General features: G+C 41.2%; 1 protein-coding gene across 1 annotated transcript in view; it reads right to left on the reverse strand.

The window, feature by feature from the left end:
- Positions 1-25,325, reverse strand: part of LOC135544514 (transmembrane protein 132D-like) — a 46,379-nt gene extending 21,054 nt beyond the window's left edge. Inside the window, exons 1-3 of the mRNA XM_064972185.1 lie at positions 24,820-25,325; positions 14,153-15,035; positions 684-827 (exon numbers count right to left, since the gene is read on the reverse strand). Coding sequence (XP_064828257.1) covers positions 684-827; positions 14,153-15,035; positions 24,820-24,862 — 1,070 coding nt within the window. The 5' untranslated portion in view covers positions 24,863-25,325. The remainder of the gene's footprint in view (positions 1-683; positions 828-14,152; positions 15,036-24,819) is intronic.
- Positions 25,326-25,860: the final 535 nt, after the last annotated feature.

Here is a 25,860-nt window from a genome sequence, read left to right on the forward strand (position 1 = left end):
TAGTTCCCTAATGAGGAATTTGAATAGTCCCTTCAGTCTATTTGCAATGAGAGTGATTCATCACAATGTAACATAGACCTGCTTCATACAATAACAGGCTGTCGCAAAAATGCCATGACCACACCAACAAGGAAACTGATGAAATTCAATAGTTTTATTCCTCAATCAAAATTCTAGATTTGCAATTTGTTCCTTCTTCCCATTTTAAGAGATGGGGTGGCAGGTAGCCTAATGGTTAGAGCTTTGAGCCAGTAACTGAAGGTTGGTGGATCGAATCGCCAAGCTGACAGATAAAAATCTATCGTTCTACCCCTGAACAAAGCAGTTAACCCACTCTTCCTAGGCTGTCATTGTTAATAAGAAATTGTTCTTAACTGACTTGCCTAGTTAAAGGTTAAAATAAATCCTGATGTTTTAACAAGGAGAAATATCAGAAATCTATAATAAACCTGTTCAACCCTTGTCTTTGACACATGCTGAGCATCAACAATCGTTCACTACTTATATCAGTCAGTGGTAACAGGACATAGGAAGGCCATTTAAGAAAGCGGAAAATGTAGGGCTTTTAGAAATTTGGCAATCACTCAGTTTTGTAACCAATAAGATGTTCAGAACTATTTGTAGCTTCATTCTTTTGAATTCAATAGAGGTTGGCTAGGAACCTCTCATTCTTGAACACACACCTTTTCCCAGTGGTGGTGGTTTTCCTCTGACACACGGCAGAGATGGTGTTTGCGCCCACTCTCCCAGACTCCAGAGCGATGTCCCATAAGGCTGAGTCACTGGGCCTCGCTGTACTGAATGACATCCCCTTCCTCACTGTGGCTCTGGAACACACAGACACACAGTTACTGTAACACACACAGGTCAGTTGATATACACACATACTGTACAAACACAGGCTACTTGAGTTGATATCAACACAATCTCCACGTTTCTGTTTGAGTATTATTGACCCATGATGTATCTGCTGCAGGGGACCTGAGAACCTCAGATAATGATAGAAGCCTGACGTACACTACATGACGAAAAGTATGTGGACACCTGCTCGTCGAACATCTCATTCCAAAATCATGGGCATTAATATGGAGTTGGTTCCCCCTTCGCTGCTGTAACAGCCTCGACTCGTCTGGGAAGGCTTTCCACTAGATGTTGGAAAATTGCTGTGGGGACTTGCCACAAGAGCATTAGTGAGGTTGGGCACTGATGTTGGATGACGTTTGGCATTGCGCATGGTGATCTTAGGTTTGTGTGCAGGCTGCTCAGCCATGGAAACCCATTTCATAAAGCTTCTGACGTACAGTTATTGTGCTGACATTGCTTCCAGAGGCAGTTTAGAACTCGGTAGTGAGTGTTGGAACCGATGACCGATGATTTTAACGTGCTATGCGCATCAGCACTTGGTTGGTCCTGTTCTGTGATCTTGTGTGGCCTACCACTTCTCGGCTGAGACGTTTTTGCTCTTAGACGTTTCCACTTCACAATAACTGCACTTACAGTTGACCGGGGAAGCTTTAGAAGGGCAGACATTTGACGAACTGACTCTTAGGAAAGGTGTAATCCTATGATGGTGCCAAGTTAAAAGTCACTCTTCATTACGGTTCATTCTAATGCCAATGTTTGCCTATGGAAGTTGCACTGCTCTGCTCTCAGCATCTAAAGCTGCCTGGTTGGTGAAAGTTCAATTTGAAAGAAGATCAACATGTTATTACCACTGTTTGGCTGGTCTCTCTGTGTGTGTGTGTGTGTGTGTGTGTGTGTGTGTGTGTGTGTGTGTGTGTGTGTGTGTGTGTGTGTGTGTGTGTGTGTGTGTGTGTGTGTGTGTGTGTGTGTGTGTGTGTGTGTGTGTGTGTGTGTGTGTGTGTTCTAATGAGGTGTGCTGAAAGACATCGGAGAAGTGATGTCAGCAGAACCGAGAATCAGCAGGCACATCTTATTCCCATTAGCACTAGCTGCTTGATGGGGAACCACTGATCATTTAATCTGCTGTGTGATATCATCCCGTCTATCTATCCAGTCAACAGCAGTGTAGGAGCCCTCATTACACGCCTGTAAGGGTTGGGAGGGCCAGGCAGGGTGGCAGTACGAGGCCCTCATACAAACTCCCTAGGATGGGGTGACCCAGTGTAGGTAAAGAATGCTCTCTAACATTTTCTGACCATGGAGATCTTGTCATCAGACTTCCTGGAATGATTTAATAAGCATGTACAGTGCTGTGAAACAATATTCACACCTTTCTAATTCTCTCTACTTTTGCATATTTTTGATACTGAATGTTATCAGATCTTCAACCAAAACCTAATATTTGATAAAGGTAACCTAAGTGAACAATGACATACTTATTCCATAAACAAAGTTATGTAACACCCAATGTCCCTGTGAGAAAAACCAATTGCCCCCTTACACTCAATAACTGGTTGAGCCATCTTAAACTGCAATGAGTCCAACAAAACACTTCCTGTAGTTGCTGATCAGTCTCTCAAATCGCTGTGGAGGAATTTTGGCCCACTCTTCCATCCCGAACAGAGATTTGTGGGTTTTCAAGCATGAATTGCTCATTTAAAGTCATGCCACAACATCTCAATTGGGATTAAGTTTGGATTTTCACTTGGCCATTCATTCCAAAACTTCAAATGTGTTTCTTTTTAGCCATTTTCATGTTGACTTGACTGTGTGTTTTGGATGATTGTCTTGCTGCATGACCCAGCTGCGCTTCAGCGCAAAGATGGATGGCCTGATATTCTCCTGTAGCACTCACGTCGGTAGCCATGAAGTGCTTTGAAAGGTTGGTCATGGCTCATATCAACACCATCATCCCAGAAACCCTAGACCCACTCCAATTCGCCCCAACAAATCCACAGATGTCACAATCTCAAACACATTCCACACTGCCCTATCCCACCTGGAAAAAAGGAACACCTATGTGAGAATGCTGTTCATTGACTACAGCTCAGCGTTCAATACTTAGTGATGAATGGTCCCTGGACACTTAAGGGACAGTTATGATGTTTCATTTGGTGATCTCATGAAGGACAGGAAACACACATAACTGTATCTCTTAAAGTGTATATTTCCCAGCTGTCAGGGTTACATCTAAACATTGTGAAATGTATGTGAATAAACATGAAACTATTTGTGAAAAGATGTAATGTGATATTAACCTTCTAAACAAGAGTATTAACTAGTCAGTGGCCACACCCCCGTGAGCCCAGACATCACATTTGGCTTCATGGAACAGCCATTTTCTACTGAAACGTATAAAATCCACCCCTCGTGATATTCACACCAGACCATGCAAACACCGGCGTAAACTAAGGATGCAAATGGTTGAATTTCTAAGACCAAAACATGCCGGGTGACTCTGGTGTGTGAGGTGGTTAAAACTACAAGGTGCCAAAGAGACACATGGTAAGGCCGATGTCTCAAATGGTTAAGACCTGTAGAAAGTATAAGACTAGAAAACCATCCCACGTGGACCATTGGCTGGATATGGTTAAACTTTGAACCTATCGATTCACTACTGAATAAGTGAGAAATTCCAGATGACACAAATTACTAGTCTGAAGTTAGAAATGACGTAGATCTGGGACAAGAACATAGTCAACTACCGAAACACAGTACTCTGAAGTACCCATTCTAACATCCACAAAATACTTCTTCGGGGTAACGCAACCAGAGACTTTTCTGTCTCCAGCAGACGGACTGGATTCCAACAGAGAAAACAACAATGACATACGTGCATAAATATAAATTGCGATTTCTTTTCGAATGAGCGGTCGTTCATGTAGTGTTAGCAGTTTCTATGAGTGTCGTAATCCTCTATGAGTTTCCCGCTCTTGAACTGCACACCCCTTTTCTTTTGTCTACGAAGCCGTCATATCGGTTTCATCCGCTAGGGACTTTTTCTTTGTATCATGTAGCAACCCAATGTACAATATCTATTGTGTATTTTCATGTATGTCTGTGATTTCATTGATTAGTTAGTAAATCAATAATTAAGCCAATTTGTACATCGCTGATTCATAATTTATATTAGGGTTCGAGCAAATAACCAAGAATTTTACGACTTTCAGATGAGACTGATAGAAGGTAAAGAATAATTCATGATTGACTGCTATTGATATAAAAGATCTTCAGATCTTTAAGAGTGGATTCGGGACATAGCCCTCTCTATAAACTAATGATTCAGTGGTGCCCCGCATTCTTAACAAGTTAGTTATTGCCAAATTAATTTAATCAAATAATTGAATGTTAGGTAATCGATTTGAAAATAAATATGTCATCACAAATAGTAAAGACATGACAACTTATTGATGAAGCCGATGACTGAGGTGTTATACTCCTCAATGCCATTGGATGAATCCCGGAATATATTCCAGTCTGTGCTAGCAAAACAGTCCTGTAGTGTAGCATCTGCGTCGTCTGAACACTTCCATATTGAGTGAGTCACTGGTATTTCCTGCTTTAGTTTTTGCTTGTAAGCAGGAATCAGGAGGATAGAATTATTGTCAGATTTACCAAATGTACATCACTGGGGCCAAGCTTCCTGCCATCCAGGACCTATATACTAGGCAGTGTCAGAGTAAAGCCCATAAATGTGTCAGAGACTCCAGTCACCAAAGTCATAGACTGTTTTCTCTGCTATGGCACGGCAAGTGGTACCAGAGCGCCAAGTACAAAATGCTCCTTAACAGCATCTACTCTCAAACCATAAGACTGCTGAACAATTAATCAAATGGCCACCAGACTGTTACATTGACCCCCCCTCCATTTGTTTTGTACACTGCTGCTACTCGCTGTTTACTATCTATGCATAGTCACTTCAAATCTACCTACATGTACAAATGACCTCAACTAGCCTGTACTCCCGCACACTGACTTGGTAGCTGTGCCACCTGTATATAGCCTCGTTATTGCTATGTTATTGTGTTATTTTTCTTATTATAATATTTTTTTAAACTTTATTTGGTAAATATTTTCTTAGCTCTTCTTGAACTGCAATATTGGTTAAGGGCTTGTAAGTTAACATTTCATAGTAAGGTCTACACTTGTATTTGCCGCATGTGACAAATAAAGTTTAATTTGATTTGAGAATTCTCTGATACAGAGCAGAAATCATGGTTTCCTCTATTAAGGCAAGTCGTCCAGGTCCTGAGGCAGCAAAGCATCCCCAAACCATCACACTACCACCACCACCATGCTTGACAATTGGTATAAGGTTCTTACTGTGGAATACATTGTTTGGTTGTCAGGAATAAATGGTACTCATGTCTTCCAAAAAGTTATACTTTGGACTCATCTGTCCATACAACATTCTTCCAAGAGTCTTGATGATCATCCAGGTGCTTCCTGGTGCTTTTTGGCAAACTTCAGTCAACGTTTTGGACGAGATGTATCCCATTATGCCTGGCGAAAACCAAACACTGCATTCCACAGTAAGAACCTAGGGGAGGTTCAGGACCTGAACGTCAGCACTGTATGTGGATTGCGGGTGGGTACAAGGAGTCAAAGTAAGTCTTTAATCTTGTGTATGCATGTGAGATATAACCGATATAACCTAAATGTATGTCAATCTGTCCAGTACAGAATATACATTTGCAATATATGTTTAATGTGATGTAATACATATAGTCATCTGTGTGTTTCTCTTTGCGTGAAAACATACAAGCTTATTTAGATGGAGTGATTCTGTCCTGGCCGAGTCTGGGCTGACTGAGTCTGTATCCCAAATGGCACCCTATTCCCTATGTAGTGCAGTACTTTTGACCAGGCCCATTTGTCTCCGTCATTGTGTGTGTGTCTAAATGGAGAAGTGCCTGTAACATTGTTTCTTAGTCAGGCCCGTTGATTGTGTGGCCTAAGGAAGCACTAATCTCCTTTTGGGTTTCTTCCAGCTGTGCAACATGGCCCTGGAGCTCTCTCCGCTCTGCCTTAAGCTTTTTTCGACTCAATCCATAGGCCAGACAGCTTGTCTGTTCCTCCCAGCGAACATAAAGGCTTAGATAGGGGACAGAACAGAGACATGTGAGACTTCAAGGCGTGGGAGGAGACCTAGTGATAGATTTTAAAGGCCGACCAGGGGCTGCCTGGAAGTTGAATTTAGTCAAAACCACCATTGAAATGTTTACGCAGTCAGTGCCTTTTTTTGTTTGTTTTACAAATCCCTCCTTGTACATATTTATTACACAGAACTGGAGGCCACTACATGTGAGAGCAGTCTAGTTAATATAATACTTGTCTAAATAAAGTAAAGTTATATGGAGTTTCACATCTTCCATCAGCGAGATAAAGGTCACTGATCTATCGCTCTCATCTATCTCAACAGGAATAAAATACCTTTCCTAGAAAAGATGATTAAATCATGATTATTTGTCAGAACCCATCAGCATTAAAAGGTGACAGGCAAAGATGTCCCTGTTTTTCCAAACCTTTCTACAACAATACAAAAGCTAAATAAATCATAAAATAATCTGCAATAATATTTTGGTCAGGGTAGATTTTGTATCCTTGATATAACACTAAAATAGGTATGGCTGGCTACCTGTCAATTTGCTCTATTGGAATTCTTGTCTGATTTTAGTGCACAATTTCACACATTTCTAGTATGTGAAACAAAATCTCTCTATTTTACATTTGATCCAGCAATTTCAAAGTAGTTTTCATTTTTCACAAAACTAGGTTTTGATCCAATTGGCGACAGATTTTCATGGGAATACTCTATATTTTCCCACCAGTGGTGTGTCCACCAAATTTACTTTCAGTGGACAAAAATCAATGCATGGCGATGTAGTGCACACAAAATGTACTTAAGTTTTCATGTACTGAATAAAAATCTAAAGTACAATAAGATTCCATCGCATTTTCAACTCTTTGAAAGTTAAACAGCAAATGTGCCTACCCTGGTCTTGGCTAGTGTGCTCTAGACAACAGCTCACAGATATAATGAGGTCAGGCTGTGCGGGTAGGCAAGTCTACATAATGAGATTATTATGGATAAGAGCAAAAATATTTGTATTTGTCAAAAGGCTTCGATCATCATGTCACCAGAAGACCCTCGATATTTTTTGGAATAGAGCACCGAGATCACAGTTCAATTTCACCACACTGTGTTCATCGTAATTTATTTAATCTGTAGCCTAAATTGCATCGTTTCTCAAATCATAGTGGGAGGACACACCATCACCGCGTTAATCCACGTTTATTTTGATATGATGGCTATTATATCAGTATTTGCGCATAATGGAGTTTTCACTGGTATTTCCCGCATAATTCATTTTACCGACACAAAAAGATTCCACCATGTCCAAATTATTGTACCGAAACTTCCTGTTTCCATCACAGCTGTCGTGATAATATTTTTTTTTAATTTTATGACTCTACTCACGTAAAAACTGTTGACGGAAACTTGGTTAGTGTGACAGTTGGTGGTCGGTCAGATTTATGCTGCAGAATGACAAGACACGATGCTGTTCTCCTTCTAGCTAACTATAATAAATCACCTGAAACGACACTACTATTTAAGTGATCTTTAAGTATGTACAGCTCAAAGTGGTAAGAGTATTTGTGATTGAGAAAATGCTTATCAAAGCAGTTTCACCAGGAGAGATCATCATGGATGTTCTTGGTTAGCTAAGCCACACTTGGGCTAGCTAATGTTTGCTAGCTAGCTATCCAGCTAGCTAACCTTGTGTTCACAGTACAATTGTCTGAAAGGGTCTAGCTAGCTATATATGGTAACAATTGACCAGTAATAGCTCAATTATTTTAACGTGGTAGTTAGCCACATTTTGATTAGACAGCTTGCTGGCTGCAGCAAAAATGGCTAGCTAGATAGCAGAAATATTGTTTCTCAAGAAGTAAACTAAGTATATTAGCTAGGTAACTAGCTAGCTAACATTCATTATATACTGTACATGTGTTGTATCATCCAACAATTATTATCAACTAAAACATTTAGCTACTCTTAGCTGTATGAATGGGAGCCTCATCAAATTGATTGGGAATACACTGTCTAGCTATAGCTAGCTAACTAACTAGCTAGATCATACTGGATCTCATTATCTCTACTTGCTTTCACAGTCTCATGTCATAATTAGACGTTCCTTCATGTTTCGCAAACTTCAAATTACGAAGTTGTTAAGTTTAGACATTAACTCTGAAATCTTAAGGTTCGGTATTAACTCCAAATGGTTAAAGTTTGGGATTGGATTAAAACAAAAATCTCAAAAACAACTTTCTGTCACTGGATTCGAACATGCTTACACCCATCCACCATCCCTGTCTACAATGCCCTAGCAAAACCAAAACCTACTTCAAGGTAACAGTGCTTACTGTTGTCCCTAGTGTCTGGTTTCCACGTCATCAGACATGGATGAACGTTGAACACTGACTTATATCACAGGTGACCTGGCTGCATTATCTGCATATGAGTTATTGACATACATGTTTATTTCCCAGATCATGTCAGTGTCATTCGTTTCATTTCTGATCCAGAAAATTACTCATAAAACCATGCCTGTAGCTTGAGTTCCTTGCAGTGAGCAATTGTTATTTTACTTTTGCCCTCAAATTACATCATCCTTGAATTCTATGGACAGAAAATGACATTCACCAAAAAGTAGAAATGACAGCTAAAATGTAGTCATTTTTTGGTGTGTGGGGGCTAATTTAATGAAGCCTACATGAGCATTATTATTAAGTGTTATAGTTTTGTGGAGACTTTTGCCTGTCACCTTTAAACACACATGTGATAGGAATCACTGATGCTCTTTATGTGGCATTAATGTGACTGGCATGTGATGCAGCTGTGGATCATAATATCAGATAGCGCCCATCAGTGGTGTGTGTGTGTGTGTCAGACAGAAAATGATTTGCTTTCATAGGCAAGTATTTGAATTTGCGATTGGAATACTAATTGCTTAGCAGGGTGTTGTCTTATAAAGTACTAACATTTCATTATTCTTTAAACTGAGCTGACTGTTTGAAACAGCACAAACAGGATCAAAGACAGAAATACTTCTCCATTAGGTCTATTACAGCAATTGTATTAGAGGGGAACATATTCAGATAATGGGGAGGACATCAGAATAGTGTGGTCATGAAGTGAAAGCCCAGTGGCTTAAAGGGTTAGACACACACACACACACACACACACACCCTGTCCCGTCAGTCAAACATACAAAGACTGGTGCTCTGTGACAGATGATATTCTGATAAATACTAACCCAGGCAGGGCGGAGGCATGGGTCAGGAGCCAGACTAATCAACTCTCAGCTAGGTTTGTTGAGGCAAGGCCAGCATCACAGCCAAACAATCTACCAACCAAACATATCATTACTCCTGTTAAAAGAGAAATTCAGTCAAAAACAGAAAAACACAGCCTGCTTGAAAGTCCTACATCTGCTAAACTTGACTGCTGACATGCAAACATTTTGTGGACTATATTTACAGTGGACTAATGAAAAAAATACTAAAAGATAGTTTGAGTGGATTTTTCAATTAAGATAAATTAGGACATTTTGTTTTACATATATTGCTCAATCTAGTTGGCCAGTACCAGGAACCAGGAGGAATTCAGACCAACAGGGGCAAAGCCAGATGACAACAGTCTATTTTAAGCCTGGCTGGATCAGTAAACAGTCTAAGTATGAGATCAGGATGGTAAAGGAAACAAGAGTCAATGAGGAGGTTTATTAAATAAATGTTTTGCCTGAGATCATGTAGAAAAGGGGGGAAATTAAGGGAGACTTGATAGAGCTGTCTGTGTGACTTCCTCAAAGTCAACTCATCATCATCTCATGTATGATGTTTTACAGCTCCACTCTTCATCTACTACCTTCACATATCCCACGTTTACAATCTATTTAGTGTGGAACAGCCAACAGGCTATCAGCTAAATAGACTGCTGCCGGAGACTTCCTGTGCCTCTCTTAAAGCACAGCACAAACTCATCACTAAAATAGCACTTTTCAAAATACACAATGTTAGCATCCCATGGCCTGAATTTGACACGGTATTAATTCCTTTGGACTAAGCAATCAAAAAATGTTACAGATAAAAAAATAAGGCTGCCTGAAATGTCCTTAGGTTACCCACAATTCTACAGGGCAAAGTAAATTACTTGTGGAAAATGAACTGCCATGCAACCGTCATTTCCAGCGAGCTAATTTTCCCAGCCAACCATGCAGCAGGAGGACAAACAGAGTGGGCTCATTTTCATAGATTACAGTAGGTGTCTGTGGATTTGGTATTCCGAGTTCACTTCATATCTAATGTAAACACTCGCTAAGACTCTCTACCCTTATATTAGCTTCTGACATTTTAATTTCAGATTTTTTGATTTTGATGATTCTAACAGTCTTAAGGGTTTAGGCTAGAGGAGTGAGCTTGGTAAATGTAAGCTTGGTATAATTTTTTTCTTCTTCTATCAAATGAAATACACAGTGTTTATAAAGAAATTGATATGAGAATAATCCAATTCGGTCACCAAAAATATTGAAATTAATTCCACAAGTAACTCTATAAGGCTTTGTAGAGAATATCAAATAAGTTAAAGTTTAATATACATTGTAGCATATGATCTCTGTACTGTATATGCTGATATTGTACTGTGGGCTTTTTCATAGAGGGAAAGAGCAAAAGGGATAGCCACTTTGGACAGACTGGGAATGGATGGTCTCCAGTGGTGAAAAGTACTTAAGTAGTACTTAAAAGTATTTTTACCTAAGTAGTTTTTTGGGGTATCTGTACTTTACTATTTATATCAAATATTGTATTTTTTACTCCATACATTTTCTTTGACACTCAAAAGTGCATGTTACATTTGAAATGCTTAGCAGGACATGAAAATAGTCAAATTCAACCGAACATCCCTGGTCATCCCTACTGCCTCTGATCTGAAGGGCTTACTAAACACACATGCTTAGTTTGTAAATGTTCCAATCTGAATGCTGTAGTGTGCCCGTGGATTTCCGTAATTTAAAAAACAAGAACATTGTGCCATCTGTTTTGCTTAATATAAGGAATTTGAAATTATTTATACTTTTGATACGTAAGTATATTTTAAACCAAATACTTTTAGACTTTTACTAAAGTAGAATTTTACTTTTAGAATTTTACTGGGTGACCTTGAGTCAATTTCTTTTAAGGTATATTTACTTTTACTCAAATATGACAGTTGGTACTTTTTCCTGATGATTTCTGAGTACTGGCTATGAGGTAGAGCAGCAAATACGCTTACTGTAATTGAGAGCCTTGTTCCAATGACTGTGGGACTGGAACTACCAACAAACACAATTGCACACACACCTCACACATTTACGACCGCACACAAACACAAGTCCAGGAGGCAGTAATGGAACGGTGATCAGATCATCTCCACCCAAAGGGTTAACCTCTCAAATCGTTTTCAATCAGAACAGGGATTATCTGCCATAACCCTTGGGGTTTGGACTCAATCTTGGGCCTGGAGGAGTGAAGTGAAGCAGGGATTTCCCCAAGGAAGAATCACTCATCTCTGAGCCAAGCCAATTCAGACCTGGTTCCACATGGCCTTAAAACACTCGGCTCAGTCCCTTCACTCGTCTCCCCTCTCTAAATCCCAGTATGGGGCGATGAAGAGCAATGGGACTCAAGCACAGAGGCCTAACAGCATCTGCAGTGGGTCAATGGATTTGGGAAGTTCAGGTGGCAAACAGATTGATCTCTCAAATAAATATTGTGACCAGAGAGGGTAGGCATCTCTCACGCAACTCTCCTCGATCCCCACCGACGCAATGCAACAAATCCAGGTCAGTTTCAGGTTCAGAGATGATTAAACTTGTAACATTTTTGGCAGCCAGTCACATGTCCCATTTCGACAATAACTAATCTAGTGGAGGTTTCATCTTTTGTTATCTGTACTGAATATCCCTCCCTGTGCCTTTTAGTCATATAATAGGATATGAACTGTGGATTAACACAAGGTCAGGGTACGCTTTGGAATATCACTGTATCAGAAGATAGAGCATGTTCTGCTGTTTTTCAGTATACTCATCTAAAACATTCCAATAAAAGCAATATTATTCTGCTCTGTGATGTGCATCCGAGGCAGTGAGTAGAGCTGTTGCAAAACAGATTGAATTGTGTGTTTTGGCGCGATAGAGCTGCCTGCGTAATAAGTTCATTTCGGCCCAAAGGAGTCAGGCAGCTGTTAGTTATTTGTTTTCTTGCTCCATTAAATTGATGCATTATTTATGAACTAAAATATTCAGAAATCCCCGTTCAAACATTAATGGGATGTTAAGATATGAAGGCTGCCGAATAATTTCCCAATTATTTTCCCCATCTATGGAAGAGCGACTTGTGATCTTCTTTCAGTCTGGAGTGAAGTAGACGGGGACTAGCATACGACAAGTCTGTAATCTGTGTAGGGAGCGGAACTGCAAGACAACTCCCAGCCACACCAGCATTCAACCATCCCACTGCATGGCCTTGGAGACACGCCCTGGCGCCAATCAAGTGGCCTTAAGTTACCATTTAAATGCATGGAACTTATCCTTCATGAAGTGCCTCTCCCATACATCATGGTGATAAACCTTTCGCACAAGGCCTAAAATGACACCAATTATTTATTTTCTTTTGCTAACTTCCTCCAACATACACTACAATACCAAAAGTATGTGGACACCTGATAGTCAAACCTCTCATTCCAAAATCATGGTCATTAATATGGAGTTGGTCCCCCTAAGCTTCTATAACAACCTCCACTATTCTGGGAATACTTTCCACTAGATGTTGGAACATTGCTGCAGGGACTTGCTTCCATTCAGCCACAAGAGCATTAGTGAGGTCGGGCACTGATGTTAGGCGATTAGGCCTGGCTCGCAGTTTGCGTTCCAATTCATTCCAAAGGTGTTCGATGGGGTTGAGATCAGGGCTCTGTGCAGGCCAGTCAAGTTCTTCAACACCGATCATAACAAACCATTTTTGATTGGATCTCGCTTTGTGCAAGGGAGCATTGACATGCAGAAACAGGAAAGGGTTTTCCTCAAACTCTTGCCACAGAATCATCTAGATAGAATGTCATTGTATGCTGTAGAGTTAAGATTTCCCTTCGGTGGAACTAAGAAGCCTACTGTAGCCCAAGCCATGAAAGACAGCCCCATACCATTATTCCTCCTCCACCAAACTTTACAGTTGGCACTATGCATTGGGGTAGGTAGCATTCCCCCGGCATCCGCCAAACCCAGATTTGTTCGTCGGACTGCCAGATGGTGTAGTGTGATTAATTACTACCGAGAACACGTTTCCACTGCCCCAGAGACCAACGGCGAGGAGCTTTACACCACTCCAGCCACTGCTTGGCATTGCACATGGTAATCTTAGGCTTGTGTGCGGCTGCTCAGCCATGGAAACCCATTTCATGAAGCTCTGACGAACATGTACTTGCCTCTGAAAGTAACTTGGTAGTGAGTGTTGCAACCGAGGACAGATGATTTTTACGTGCTTCAGTGGTCCCGATCTGTGAGCTTGTGTGGCCTACCACTTTGCGGCTGAGCTGTTGTTGCTCCTAGACATTTCCACTTCAAAATAACAGTACTTACAGTTGACTGGGGCAGCTCTAGCAGGGCAGAACTTTGACAAACTGACTTGTTGGAAAGGTGGCACCCTATGACGGTGCCACATTGAAAGTCACTTCATGGCTATGTGCTCGATTTTATACACCTGCCAGCAACGGGTGTGGCTGAAATAGTTCTTTATATGTTTTCATAATCCAATAAAAAAATTATATTTATACATTTAATGTTACATATGGATTTATGTTCTGAGCCAGGGGACAGCACATCATGGTAGCATGCATCATAGTAACAGAGGGGACGCAGTAACACATTAAATGTATATTAGTAGTATTAGTAAACCCACATTAAACAAATAGGATGTAGAATTGATCCTCAATAGTCATCAGTGTTTAAGAGTGCATCAGTATATACAGAATATGTTCTGCATACAAAGCAGTACAATACAATATATAGACAGTGAAGTCATATCAACAACATTATGTACGTAGTACATACAACATTTATTGCTCATTTATCTGATTGTGATCTGGATATTCTAGCTATGCAATGAGAGAGACGCACAGACAAACATTATATCCAAGCAGTGTTCTTACCTAAGAGTGAAGCTCTCCACAGCAGACACATTGGACAGGAACACATAGAAAGTGGCCAAGTCGGTGGTTCTCAGTGGTTTGGAGGAGGTCTGGACTACCAAGGCTCCCCCTAGTCTCAGACGCAGAAATGTAGGGTTCCCAGGTGAGGCCTTTAGGAGGTTGACACTCCCTACCCTCCTCAATGGTATACCAGACCCCACTGAGCCGCCCCTCCCCACCCCCACACGCTGCAGGCTGTCCTGGGGCACACACTGGCCCGTCCGGTCCCGTCGGCTTTGGAAGTAGATCTCTACGGGATTCCCCTGCACCTCTCCCAGTCTTTCCCTGGGGCTGAACCAGGCTGGCTCAGGTTTCAACTGGGCCACACAGAATCCCCCTGGGGACAGCAGGCATGCCCCCCGCACTTCCCGTGTCTCCCAGAAGGCATACGCCGTCACACAATGCGCCCCCTCCTCCGCCGCTCCCTTCCTCCCACTACTACCCCTGTCCTCTTTTTCCCCTGCCTTCATCCCAGCGTCACCTCCACTGGCCAAATCGGGCATGTGGAAGAGGATTCTGACAATGGGCGTGGAGGAGCGGACCTGGCGGGCCAGGACGACAGGAAGGATCCTACGGCCGCTGAGGAGCAGCTCTCGGCCGATAGGCCTCTCCACAGACAGGGGGCCATACGTGGCGTTGACGGCTGGCCGCAGGAGGCCCGCCCCGGGGTTGGTGATGAGGAAGGCCTGCCTCTGGGCCTGCAGGCCGGAATTCCCCAGCAGCTCTTGGCTATTCTCTCTCAGCAGTAGGTGGTCTGCATTGAGGATCTGGTAGCCTACTGAGGGGTAGACAGGGAAGGGAGCTTGGTTCTTGGTGTTTTCTGACATCTCCTGGCAGTGGACACCTAGAGAATGAGATTTCAAATACAGCTGTTAACATAGCGCCAAAAAAAATCACAGAGCAAATGTGTGTCTATTCAAAGTAGCAGCATTACTATGGTTTCTCCCCAAAAAAATGTGTTTAAATGTTGAATAATGGTGGTGGATAAAATAAAAGCTGACACCACTCTCATGCACGTGACCATGGTTATTCAGTGGATTCAGTGGAAGTCTAGAAGAGATGACCCCACTTTTCAGGGTACGGTTGCTGAAATCCAATATACTGTGCATCAAACATCATCACAAGGAATGCCCTCGCTAGCCCACTGTCCTCCTGCCTCACTATACAGCCCATCCTGAAATCCAGCACAATCCCTTTCTATTTAAACATGACCTAGAACAGCCGAGTAGCTTTACAGCTGAGAGCACTTGGAATGATACAGTAACAAGGCAAAGTATGAGTCAACTTTATCTAGGCAGTCCACAACTTCAAGGTCCGTATGTGTTGAATCCTGTTGTCATATACACTGAGGGAACAGCCTACATTTTTCGGGGCATGGACTACAAGGTGTCGAAAGCGTTCCACAGTGATGCTCGCCCATGTTGACTCCAATACAGTTGTGTCAAGTTGGCTGAATGTCCTTTGGGTGGTGGACTATTCTTGGTACACATGGGAAACCAGTGATCATGAAACCCCCAGCAGCGTTGCAGTTCTTGACACACTCAAACCAGTGCGCCTGGCACCTACTACCATTCCCCATTCAAAGGCACTTAAATATTTTGTCTTGCCCATTCACCCTCTGAATGGCACACAAATGCAATCCGTGTCAATTATCTCAAGGCTTAAAAATCCTTCTTTAACCCGTCTCCTCCCCTTCATCTACACTGATTGAAATGCACTTAACATGCGACATCAATAAGGGATCATAGCCTTCACCTGGATTCAGCTGGTCAGTATGTCATGGAATGAGTAGGTTTTCCTAATGTTTTGTACAGTCAGTGCCTTCAGAAAATAGTCATACCCCATTACATTTTCCAAATTTTGTTGTGTTACAGCCTGAATAAAACATTATTAAATGGATATTTTGTGTGACTGGCCTACACACAATACCCCATAATGTCAAAGTGGAATTGTGTTTGAATTTTTTTTAAACCCATTTTTCTCACCAATTTCATGATATCCAATTACGATCTTGTCTCATTGAGAGAGGTGAAGGTCAAGTCATGCATCCTGCCCGCTTAACCCGGCTTCTTAACACCTGCCCACTTAACCCGGAAGCCAGCTGTACCAATGTGTCAGTGGAAACACTGTTCAACTGACGATAGAAGTCAGCCTGCAGGCCCGCCTCAAGGAGTCACTCGAGCACGATGAACCAAGTAAAGCCCCCCCAGCCAAACCATCCCCTAACCTGATTATGATGGGACAATTGTGCGCCGACCTATGGACTCCCGGTCATAGCCAGTTGTGATACAGACTGGGATCAAACCCGGGGCTGTAGTGACACTTCAAGCACAGCGATGCAGTGCCTTAGACCGCTGCGACACTCGGGAGGTTGAAATGATGTCTGTAGACATTTCTACAAATTAATTAAAAATGAAAAGCTGAAAAGTCTTGAGTCAATAAGTATTCAACCGCTTTGGTATGGCAAGCCTAAATAAGTTCAGGAGTAAAAATGTGCTTCACAAGTCACCCCTCTGATTCAAATGGGTTGGGTTAAATGCGGAAGACACATTTCAGTTGAAGGCATTTAGTTGTACAACTGACTAGGTATTCCCCTTTCCTTTCCTAATAAGTTGCATAATAATGTCGATTGACGCACCGGTTACATAATAGAAAAAATCCCACCAATATTAGTTGTTTTTGCATTGGATGCATCTCAATCCACCACATCCGCCAGTGTTGCACTTCAACAAATCAAAAAATATTTGAGATTATGAGTAGCCACCCTTTGCTTTGATGACAGCTTTGATGACACTCTTGGCTTTCTCTCAAACAGCTTCATGAGTTAGTCACCTGGAATGCATTTCAATTAACAGGTGTGCCTTGTTAAAAGTTAATTTGTGGAATTTCTTTCCTTCTTAATGCGTTTGAGCCAATCAGTTGTGTTGTGACAAGGTAGGGGAGGTATATAGAAGATAGCCCTATTTGGTAAAATACCAAGTCCATATTATGGCAAAAACAGCTCAAATAAGCAAAGATAAACGACAGTTCATCATTACTTTAAGACATGAAGGTCAGTCAATCCGAAAAAAGTGCAGTTGCAAAAACCATCAAGCGCTATGATGAAACTGGCTCTCATGAGTACCTTCACAGGAAAGGAAGACCCAGAGTTACCGCTGCAGAGGATAAGTTCATTAGAGTTAACTGCACCTCAGATTGCAGCCCAAATAAAAGTAACAGACACATCTCAAGGTCAACTGTTCAGATGAGACTATGGTAATCGGGCCTTCATGGTCAAATTGCTACAAAGGAACCACTACTAAAGGACACCAATAGTAAGAAGAGACTCGCTTGGGCAATAGACATTAGACCGGTGGGATTTTTGAGATTTTTGGTTCCAACTGCCGTGTCTTTGTGAAACGCAGAGTAGGTGAACGGCTGATCTCTGCATGTGTGGTTCCCACGTGAAGCATGGAGGAGGTGTGATGATGTGGGGGTGCTTTGCTGATGACACGGTCTGTGATTTATTTAGAATTCAAGACACTCTTATCCAGCATGGCTACCACAGCATTCTGCAGCGATACGCCATCCCATCTAGTTTGCGCTAAGTGGGACTATCATTTTTTTTTCAACAGGACAATGACCCAAAACACACTTCCAGACTGTGTAAGGTCTATTTGACCAAGCAGAGTGATGGAGTGCTGCATCAGATGACCTGGCCTCCACAATCACCCAACCTCAACCCAATTGAGATGGTTTGGGATGAGTTGGACCATAGAGTGAAGAAAAGCAGCCAACATGCCCTCCGCATATGTGGGAACTCCTTCAAGACTGTTGGAAAAGCATTCCTCATGAAGCTAGTTGAGAGAATGACAAGAGTGTGCAAAGCTGTCATCAAGGCAAAGGGTGGCTACTTTAAAGAATCTCAAATATAAAATTTTATTATTATTTAACACTTTTTTTGGTTACTACATGATTCCATATGTGTTATTTTGATGTTTTGATGTCTTCACTATTATTCTACAATGTACAATTGTTATGCCTAAAGGGGTCCTAAAATTCTAAATCAAATAGCTTAATGATCCATGGTATGACCATCTTAAAACAATTCCATATGTCAGCTTCTCATGTAACGGTTTCCGTTCTCTGAACGGTTTCACCTAAAAAAACATTATGATCACTCTGTGGAAAGGGGAGACTTTCACATGATGGTGTTCACCGGTTTGCTCTACAACCCACACAAGTGTCACAGTACTCGTCTAAAGGTAACGGTTTAAAAAAATGAATTGAAGTATGATGATAGTTTTGTGCCCACGCCAAAAAATAGGTTAAATTAGTGTAAAAAATTATACTAAATATTTCCAGAGTTTTATATCGCCTACATTTAGGACAGACACTTCAAAATCTTGTTTCTTATGATTCATTTTTTTTTTGACATTGATGAATGTTATTCAATGCGTGTCTATGGGCTTTATAGTAGAAAAGGCCAAAAGAAATGCCTAGCAAAGAAGGGCACCTTTTGGTAGATGGGTAAAAAAAAGAAGCTGACATTGAATATCCCTGTGAGCATGGTGAAGTTATTAGTTACACTTTGGATGGTGTATCAACACACCCAGTCACTACAAAGATATAAGAGTCATTCCTAACCCAGTCGCTGGAGTGGAAGGAACCTGCTCAGAGATTTCACCATGAAAAAAAGCAGCCAATGCAAAATATTAATGAACTGATTGCAAAATCATTAGCATTTTGTTAGAGGAGAGTAAGCAGTCTCTGGCCAATTGTTGTTGGGAAATGGAAGGGTTGTGCTGCCCTTCATCGCTCAACCTATGTGACCTTTCTCTTACGAAAGAGGGTCAATCAAAATCACATTTTAATATCCAAGGATAAACTGGGGTTATAGAGGGTCATGAGGTGAAATTGTGCACTAAGCAAATATGAATATTTCCTGATGTTTTAACCTTTCTACAGGCTAGACCTATGTTTAGGCACAGCTTGGATATCTTAATGAGTGCACAGCAATGGAAGATAATAAATGCATGCATATTCATGTCCAAGCAGGGAGGACATCAAAAGACTGAGCTCTATCATTTTAATACAAACGTGAAGAGCACAGTGGCACAGCAAGGCCCACCCTAGTACGCTGAGATGGCACAACACACACACACGCACGCACACACTAACACACACACACACACACACACACACACACACACACACACACACACACACACACACACACACACACACACACACACACACACACACACACACATCTGAAATCTTTATCAACAGAAGACAAACAGCTTGGCTTGATTTTCACTCTGGCACCTCATCCTTTGGCCAAACAGACCTGAAAACACATGCCTAGTGAACAAATCATGTCTACAAAAACCTACACCACCAACACCACCACCACCACGTGTGATCGCACCACACCATAATGATTCAACTTGGACCTGTGGTTGGAATAGTGGTACTGTTCAAACAAGGGGGTTCAAGCATACTGCATCCAACGTGTGGTTGAGGGTTTAGTGCAATGCACATCATTAATATACTCCAGGGGTATCAAACATATGGCCAGCGGGCCAGTGGGGGTCCAATCAAATGGAAACTGTGTAGAATTAATAATGTACCTACAATCATACAGTGCGGCCCTTTGACATTCCTGATCCACTCTATGGTACAATAATTGAGACTGTTGATCCATCTTTCCTTGAGTGCTTTTCATTACTAGATAGAGGGAGATCTCAACATTTTAGTTCCTCATAAATACTGAAAATGACAAGTTTACTAGCATCCTAGCTAGCACATAACATTCTGAGAACCTCATGTTTCTTAGAGCTTGGTGAGAGCGTGGTTGTCTTATGGTTATATTGCATACAACCTTCCCACAACTTTCTGGTAATGGTGCAGGATAGTTGCTTGGCTTTGGAACATTCTCAGCACATTTAAGGAACTTGACAAAAAACGTTATTTTCTTGGTATTTCATTATTTTTACACAATGTTTCCTAAAAGTTCAAAACAAAGTTATATTTAATTACATTTTTGGTAATGTTCTAGGAATGTTATCCCACTGTTTGACATTGGAATGTTCTCAAATAGTTAAGAAACAATGTGCTTCTGTGGGAATTTCAGTACTTCAGCGTAACGTTTCCTACAGTTTTCCTCATGTTCTATATTTAAAGTCATGTTCTCTTTTTGAAAAATACATCTTGCGATGCACTTGGACACATGATCAGTGATGCCTCTGTGGTGGTCTTGACAGCCTTCCTCCTGTTGGCCCCTGTGATAGCCAGTAGGCTATAGGCCCTGTATAGGGTGCAGCCCACTTCAACAGGCTCACACCTTGCTCTCCACCCCTGCCTGCGGCACTGCTCCACCAGGTCCTCGTACTTCACCCTCCTTCTGTTATTGACCTCCTCAATGTAGTCCTCCAAAGGGACAGTGAGCTCCAGTAAGATAACCTGCTTGGAGGTTTCGGAAAGCAGCACAATGTTTGGCCTCAGCGTCGTCTGAGCTGCTTTCCCAGTCTGGAGCTGTTGAAAGAAGAGGTTCTTGTAGGTTCTTGTAGCTAGCTCTGACAAATACATTTGCCTGCTTCGTTGATCAGAGGAGCTTGCAGTAGCTGATTCCACTGCAGATAGTATCCGCTAAGGCTTTGAGCACCAGCAGTAGAAACCCTCACCTAAGGCTTTTGAGCAGCAGCTGAGGATGTGCTCAAGGATTTCACTCTTCAGGCACAGAGGACATGATGGTGAATTAACATTGCCCCAGCAGAACAGAAGATTTTTGTGTCACTTGGCTGGCATTTAGGCTGCTGATTTTATTTAAACCCTTATTTTACCAGGTAATTTGACTGAGAACACAACACACAGCGTTAACACCCGACTCTTACAATAAGTGCCATGGGCTGTTTAGTGACCACAGGGAGTCAGGACACCGGTTTAACATCCCATCCGAAAGACAACACCCTACACAAGGCAATGTCTCAAATCACTGGCCTGGGGTATTGGGATATTTATTTTTTGACCAGAGAAATTACTGCCTCCTACTGGCTCTCCATCACCACTTCCCACAGCATCTGGTCTCCCTTCCAGGGATTGACCAGGACCAACCCTGCTTAGCCTCAGAAGTAAGCCAGCATTGGGATGCAGGGTGGTATACTGATGATGGGTAACTACAGTTTTTTTCTTCTGATCGTACAGGGCAATGTTGCTCAGGCTTTGAGGTAATTCCAGCCATTTGTGGAGGTAGCTGCTGACCCTCTCGAACCCCTTGACTGTAAGATCAGGACCAGCAGGAGCCAGAGGATCCGTGGGAGGACACCATGAATCACGCCCTGACCTGAGAGAGCCTTTATATGTCTCTATTTTGGTTTGGTCAGGGTGTGATTTGGGTGGGCATTCTATGTTTTGTTTTCTATGTTTTTTGTCTTCTAGGTTTTTGTGCTTCTATGTTTTGGCCGGGTATGGTTCAACACAGCAGTGAGATGGTTCTGAACTGGTTTATGTTCTTTGACTTCTCCTCCTTAGGAATCCATACTCCGTCTGTACATCTCCACAGTTGAGTGACTTTGCCCCTTCTCCAGAAGACCTTCAGGATTCTCGGGAGCTGGTGTAGTAGCTATGGCCAGTGTTTGTAGAGCTTGTAGGGCCACCACTCAGTCCAGGGGCTGAGCTAGCTCTTGCCCTCTTGAAAACCTCCAATACCTCCTTCCAACTGGGCTTCTCGTTGAACTCTGTGGTTGGTACTGGTGGAACTATCAAGGCTTTGCAGTGCTCCAGATCTTGCTCTCTGATAGCGTCACTGTACGTGCTGCGGAGATTGTTGTTGATCTCATCTTTGGAGCAGGTAAGCTGACCACTGCGCTTCTGCCCTAGTGGTATAACTGTAATGGGTTACAGAGTTAATGTTTACAGTTAATACATTGAGAGTTATTTACAGTGCCCTCAGAAAGTGTTTATACCCCTTGACTTATTCCACATTTTTTGTGTTACCCTCTGAATTCAAAATAAAAAAAAATCTCACCCATCTACACAATACCCCATAACGACAAAGTGAAAAAATGTTTTTAGAAACTTTAGGAAATCTTTTGAAAATGAAATACAGAAATATCTAATTTACTGTACATAAGTATTCACACCACTGTCAATACTTTGTAGAAGCACCTTTGGCAGTGATTATAGCTGTGAGTCATTCTGAGTAAATCTTAATGAGAGCTTTCCACACCTGGATTGTGCAACATTTGCCTATTATCCTTTTCGAAGGTCTTCAAGCTCTGTCAAATTGGTTGTTGATCATTGTCAGACAACCATGTTCAGGTCTTTAAATAGATTTTCAAGCAGATTTAAGTAAAAACTGTAACTCGGAATATTCACTGTCATCTTGGTAAGCAACTTCTGTGTGGATTTGGCCTTGTGTTTTAAGTTATTATCCTGCTGAAAGGTGAATTCATCTCAGTGTCTGGTGGAAAGCAGACTGAACCAAGTTTTCCTCTGCCTGTCCATTTATTTTTTGATTCCGAAAAACATGCCAATCCTTAACGATTCCAAGCATACCCATAACATGATGCAGCCACCACTATGCTTGAAAATATGAAGAGTGGTACTCAGTAATGTGCTGTTTTGGATTTGCTCCAAACAAAACACTTTGTATTTAGAACAAAACCTTCATTGCTTTGCCACATTTTTTGCAGCATTACTTTAGTGCCTTGTTGCTAACAGGATACATGTTTTGGAATATTGTTTTATGTACAGGCTTCCTTCTATTTACTCTGTCAATGAGGTTAGTATTGTGGTCATAAGTAGTGCACTATATAGGGCAGGGGTAATTAACTCTTACCCTACGAGGTCCGGAGCGTACTGGTTTTCTGTTCTACCTGATAATTAAGTACCTACAATGTTGTTTATCTATCCTCAGTTTTCTCCTATCACAACCATGAAAGTCTGTAACTGTTTTAAAGTCACCGTTGGCCTCATGATGAAATCCCTAAGCGGTTTCTTTACTCTCTGGCAGCTGAATTAGGAAGGACGCCAGTATCATTGTAGTGACTGTGTATTGATACACCTTTCAAAGTGTAATTAATATCTTCACCATGCTCAAAGGGATATTCAATGTCTGCATTTTTATTTTGACCCGTCTACCAATAGGTGCCCTTCATTGCAAGGTATTGGAAACCCTCCCTGGTCTTTGTGGTTGAATTTGTGTTTGAAATTCGCTGCGCGACTGAGGGACCTTAAGGACACAGTACATTCGGAAATGATTCAGACCCCTTCCCTTTTTTCACATTTTGTTACGTTACAGCCTTATTCCAAAATGTATTAAATTAGTTTTTCCCCCTCATCAATCTACACACAATACCCCATAACGCCTAAGTGAAAACAGGTTTGTAGAAAGTTTTGCAAATGTATTAAAAATGATAAACAGAAATGCTTGTTTCCTTTGAAATGGGGTCTATTTGAATAGACTAAAATGAAAATTTTTTATATTTGTATTTTTTATTTTTTTTACACATGGCAGCTAGCTCCATCCTGGTGGTGCAGTGGACTAATTCCATGGATGGAGAACAGAAGATTATAGGTTTGAATCTCACTGATGCCATGTCACAATGAAAGAGACAATAAAATAATGTGTTTGCATGATTAATGCCTCAGGAAATACATTTCCATGTGTCCTTTCTGCGAATGTGTTAAGGAAGTTATTAAAAGAAATCTCCAAATAACCTATATTTTCCATTCTCAGAGCATTAATAAAACCTCAGAGGAAAACTTTCAAGGAACCAGAGTAAGATGTTCTCAGAACCTCCCTGCAACCTAAGAACAGGATACATTTTCACTTCTATTCTCAGAACATTTAAAAAATGTCCTGTTTTACCAGTGAGAAAATGCATGGCTTCATTCCCACAAACAAGGTGAAACCAAAAACATTCATTCCCACAACTTCCATGGAACCAAATGTGCTCGTTGGGCTCTCAGTGAAGCAAGGGAAATTAAGCAACTTAGTCAAAATTAATAAACAGTAGTCATGCCAGACTACTTTCTAGCAAACATTGGCCTACGGCAGAGTTTTTGCCCTAGCACTACACAGCAGATTAAAATCATCAAAGCTTGATGATGATTTAGTTATTTGAATCCGCTGTGTAGTGCTAGGGCAAAAAACAAAACGTAAACACAGAGGTGGCCGCAGAACCGACTTTGGGAAACCCTGGCCTAATGGTATCTCAAAGCATCATAGAATACATGTTATTTTCAGGATTATCATCCCATGTAAATGCAAACTAAAAAGTTGAGATATCATGGTTCCTGTCTCTTTAAAAAGCCGTATCCTATTTTTCATTGTGTATGTAAATAGGAACTGTTGTTTTAAATGAATGAGTGCATCTACATCAAAGTACGGGGCTAATGTTATAAAATAAGCTTTTTATTCAAATGTGTTTCCAACTGTCAAGAGGACACTACATTCATTTTTGATCTGTTGATCAATTTTATACTTCTAACAAAACATTTGTCAGTACCAGTGAAGTAGCCTACAGTAAAGTACATATGGGTGACAATTAAAATCAAATAGATCATGTACAAACGGATTTTTTTTAAATGTATGGAAAACTATTTAATAACCACAATCCATCAACGTAAAGTGCAAGTCTTACCTGTCAGAAGTGTGAAAATGAACACTGTGGCAAATGGCAACATCACACGGAGAGGAAAGTAGTGTGTCTTGGCAAATTGGAAAGTCCTGATAATCTAGAGCGCTCTAACACCGCACCGAGGGAAGAGCTTCTGTCTTTCTGCTGTCAATTGACACACATCTCTGGTAATTTACACGTTTTCAATTCCCAACAAAGTAAAGGGCTCTGATGGAAAGATATGCCTATATTAATAACAGACGCAACAGTACATTCCTATTCCAAATAATAACTCAGTGTTATTTACGTCCACCTGCTTTGGTATCCACATTACGCACATTTTGGTATGTTGCCTCCATCTGATTTTTCTGCGTCAAATTCACTTTCGCTTGTTGTTCGCCAATTTGTAGGTTAGAACAAAATGTTCAAGTTGAGGGTTGTTGCTTCTTACAGTAAATCCACCGTTTAATGTTAACGCAATTAATTGCACACTCCAGAGAGTAGACAGTGAACAGAAGCTAGTTTATATCCTGTTCAGCCCTGCTTACACAATGAGCAAACATCAAGGCAGGCTATGCCATAAATCGGCTGTTTCCATCTTCCGTCCGATTAACGACTCTCGTGCGTAATCGCCGTGGGGGAAAGGGGCTGCGAGTAAATGAACTGCATGAGTAGTCAATAGAATCTAGTGATTTCTCAATTAATTATGGACTATCCCATCTGGAATATGTTGTATAACTACTATACACAAGTCATAACAGGCCTAGATATAGACCTACTTTGTGGGCTATATGCCTACATTTGTTTTTCATTGTTTGTTTGTATATCAGTTATATTGTCCTCTGTTTTTGTAGCCTTGAATAAATACCCCATCATAAAATTAGAGTTGTGACGAACATGCCTACAGTAATAAAAAACATGATTTATATAAAGACGACTTGCATATAATGTGATGTCCGGATGTTCAAACGCCTCAAATCTGGACAAACACGATTTATTTAGCTTATATAGGACTAAACGTATCCAAAAATATATATGAAATTCCCAAACTTTGCGTACTAATGT

This window comes from Oncorhynchus masou, chromosome 8 (assembly GCF_036934945.1).
Source record: "Oncorhynchus masou masou isolate Uvic2021 chromosome 8, UVic_Omas_1.1, whole genome shotgun sequence".
NCBI classification, from domain to species: Eukaryota; Metazoa; Chordata; class Actinopteri; order Salmoniformes; family Salmonidae; genus Oncorhynchus; species Oncorhynchus masou.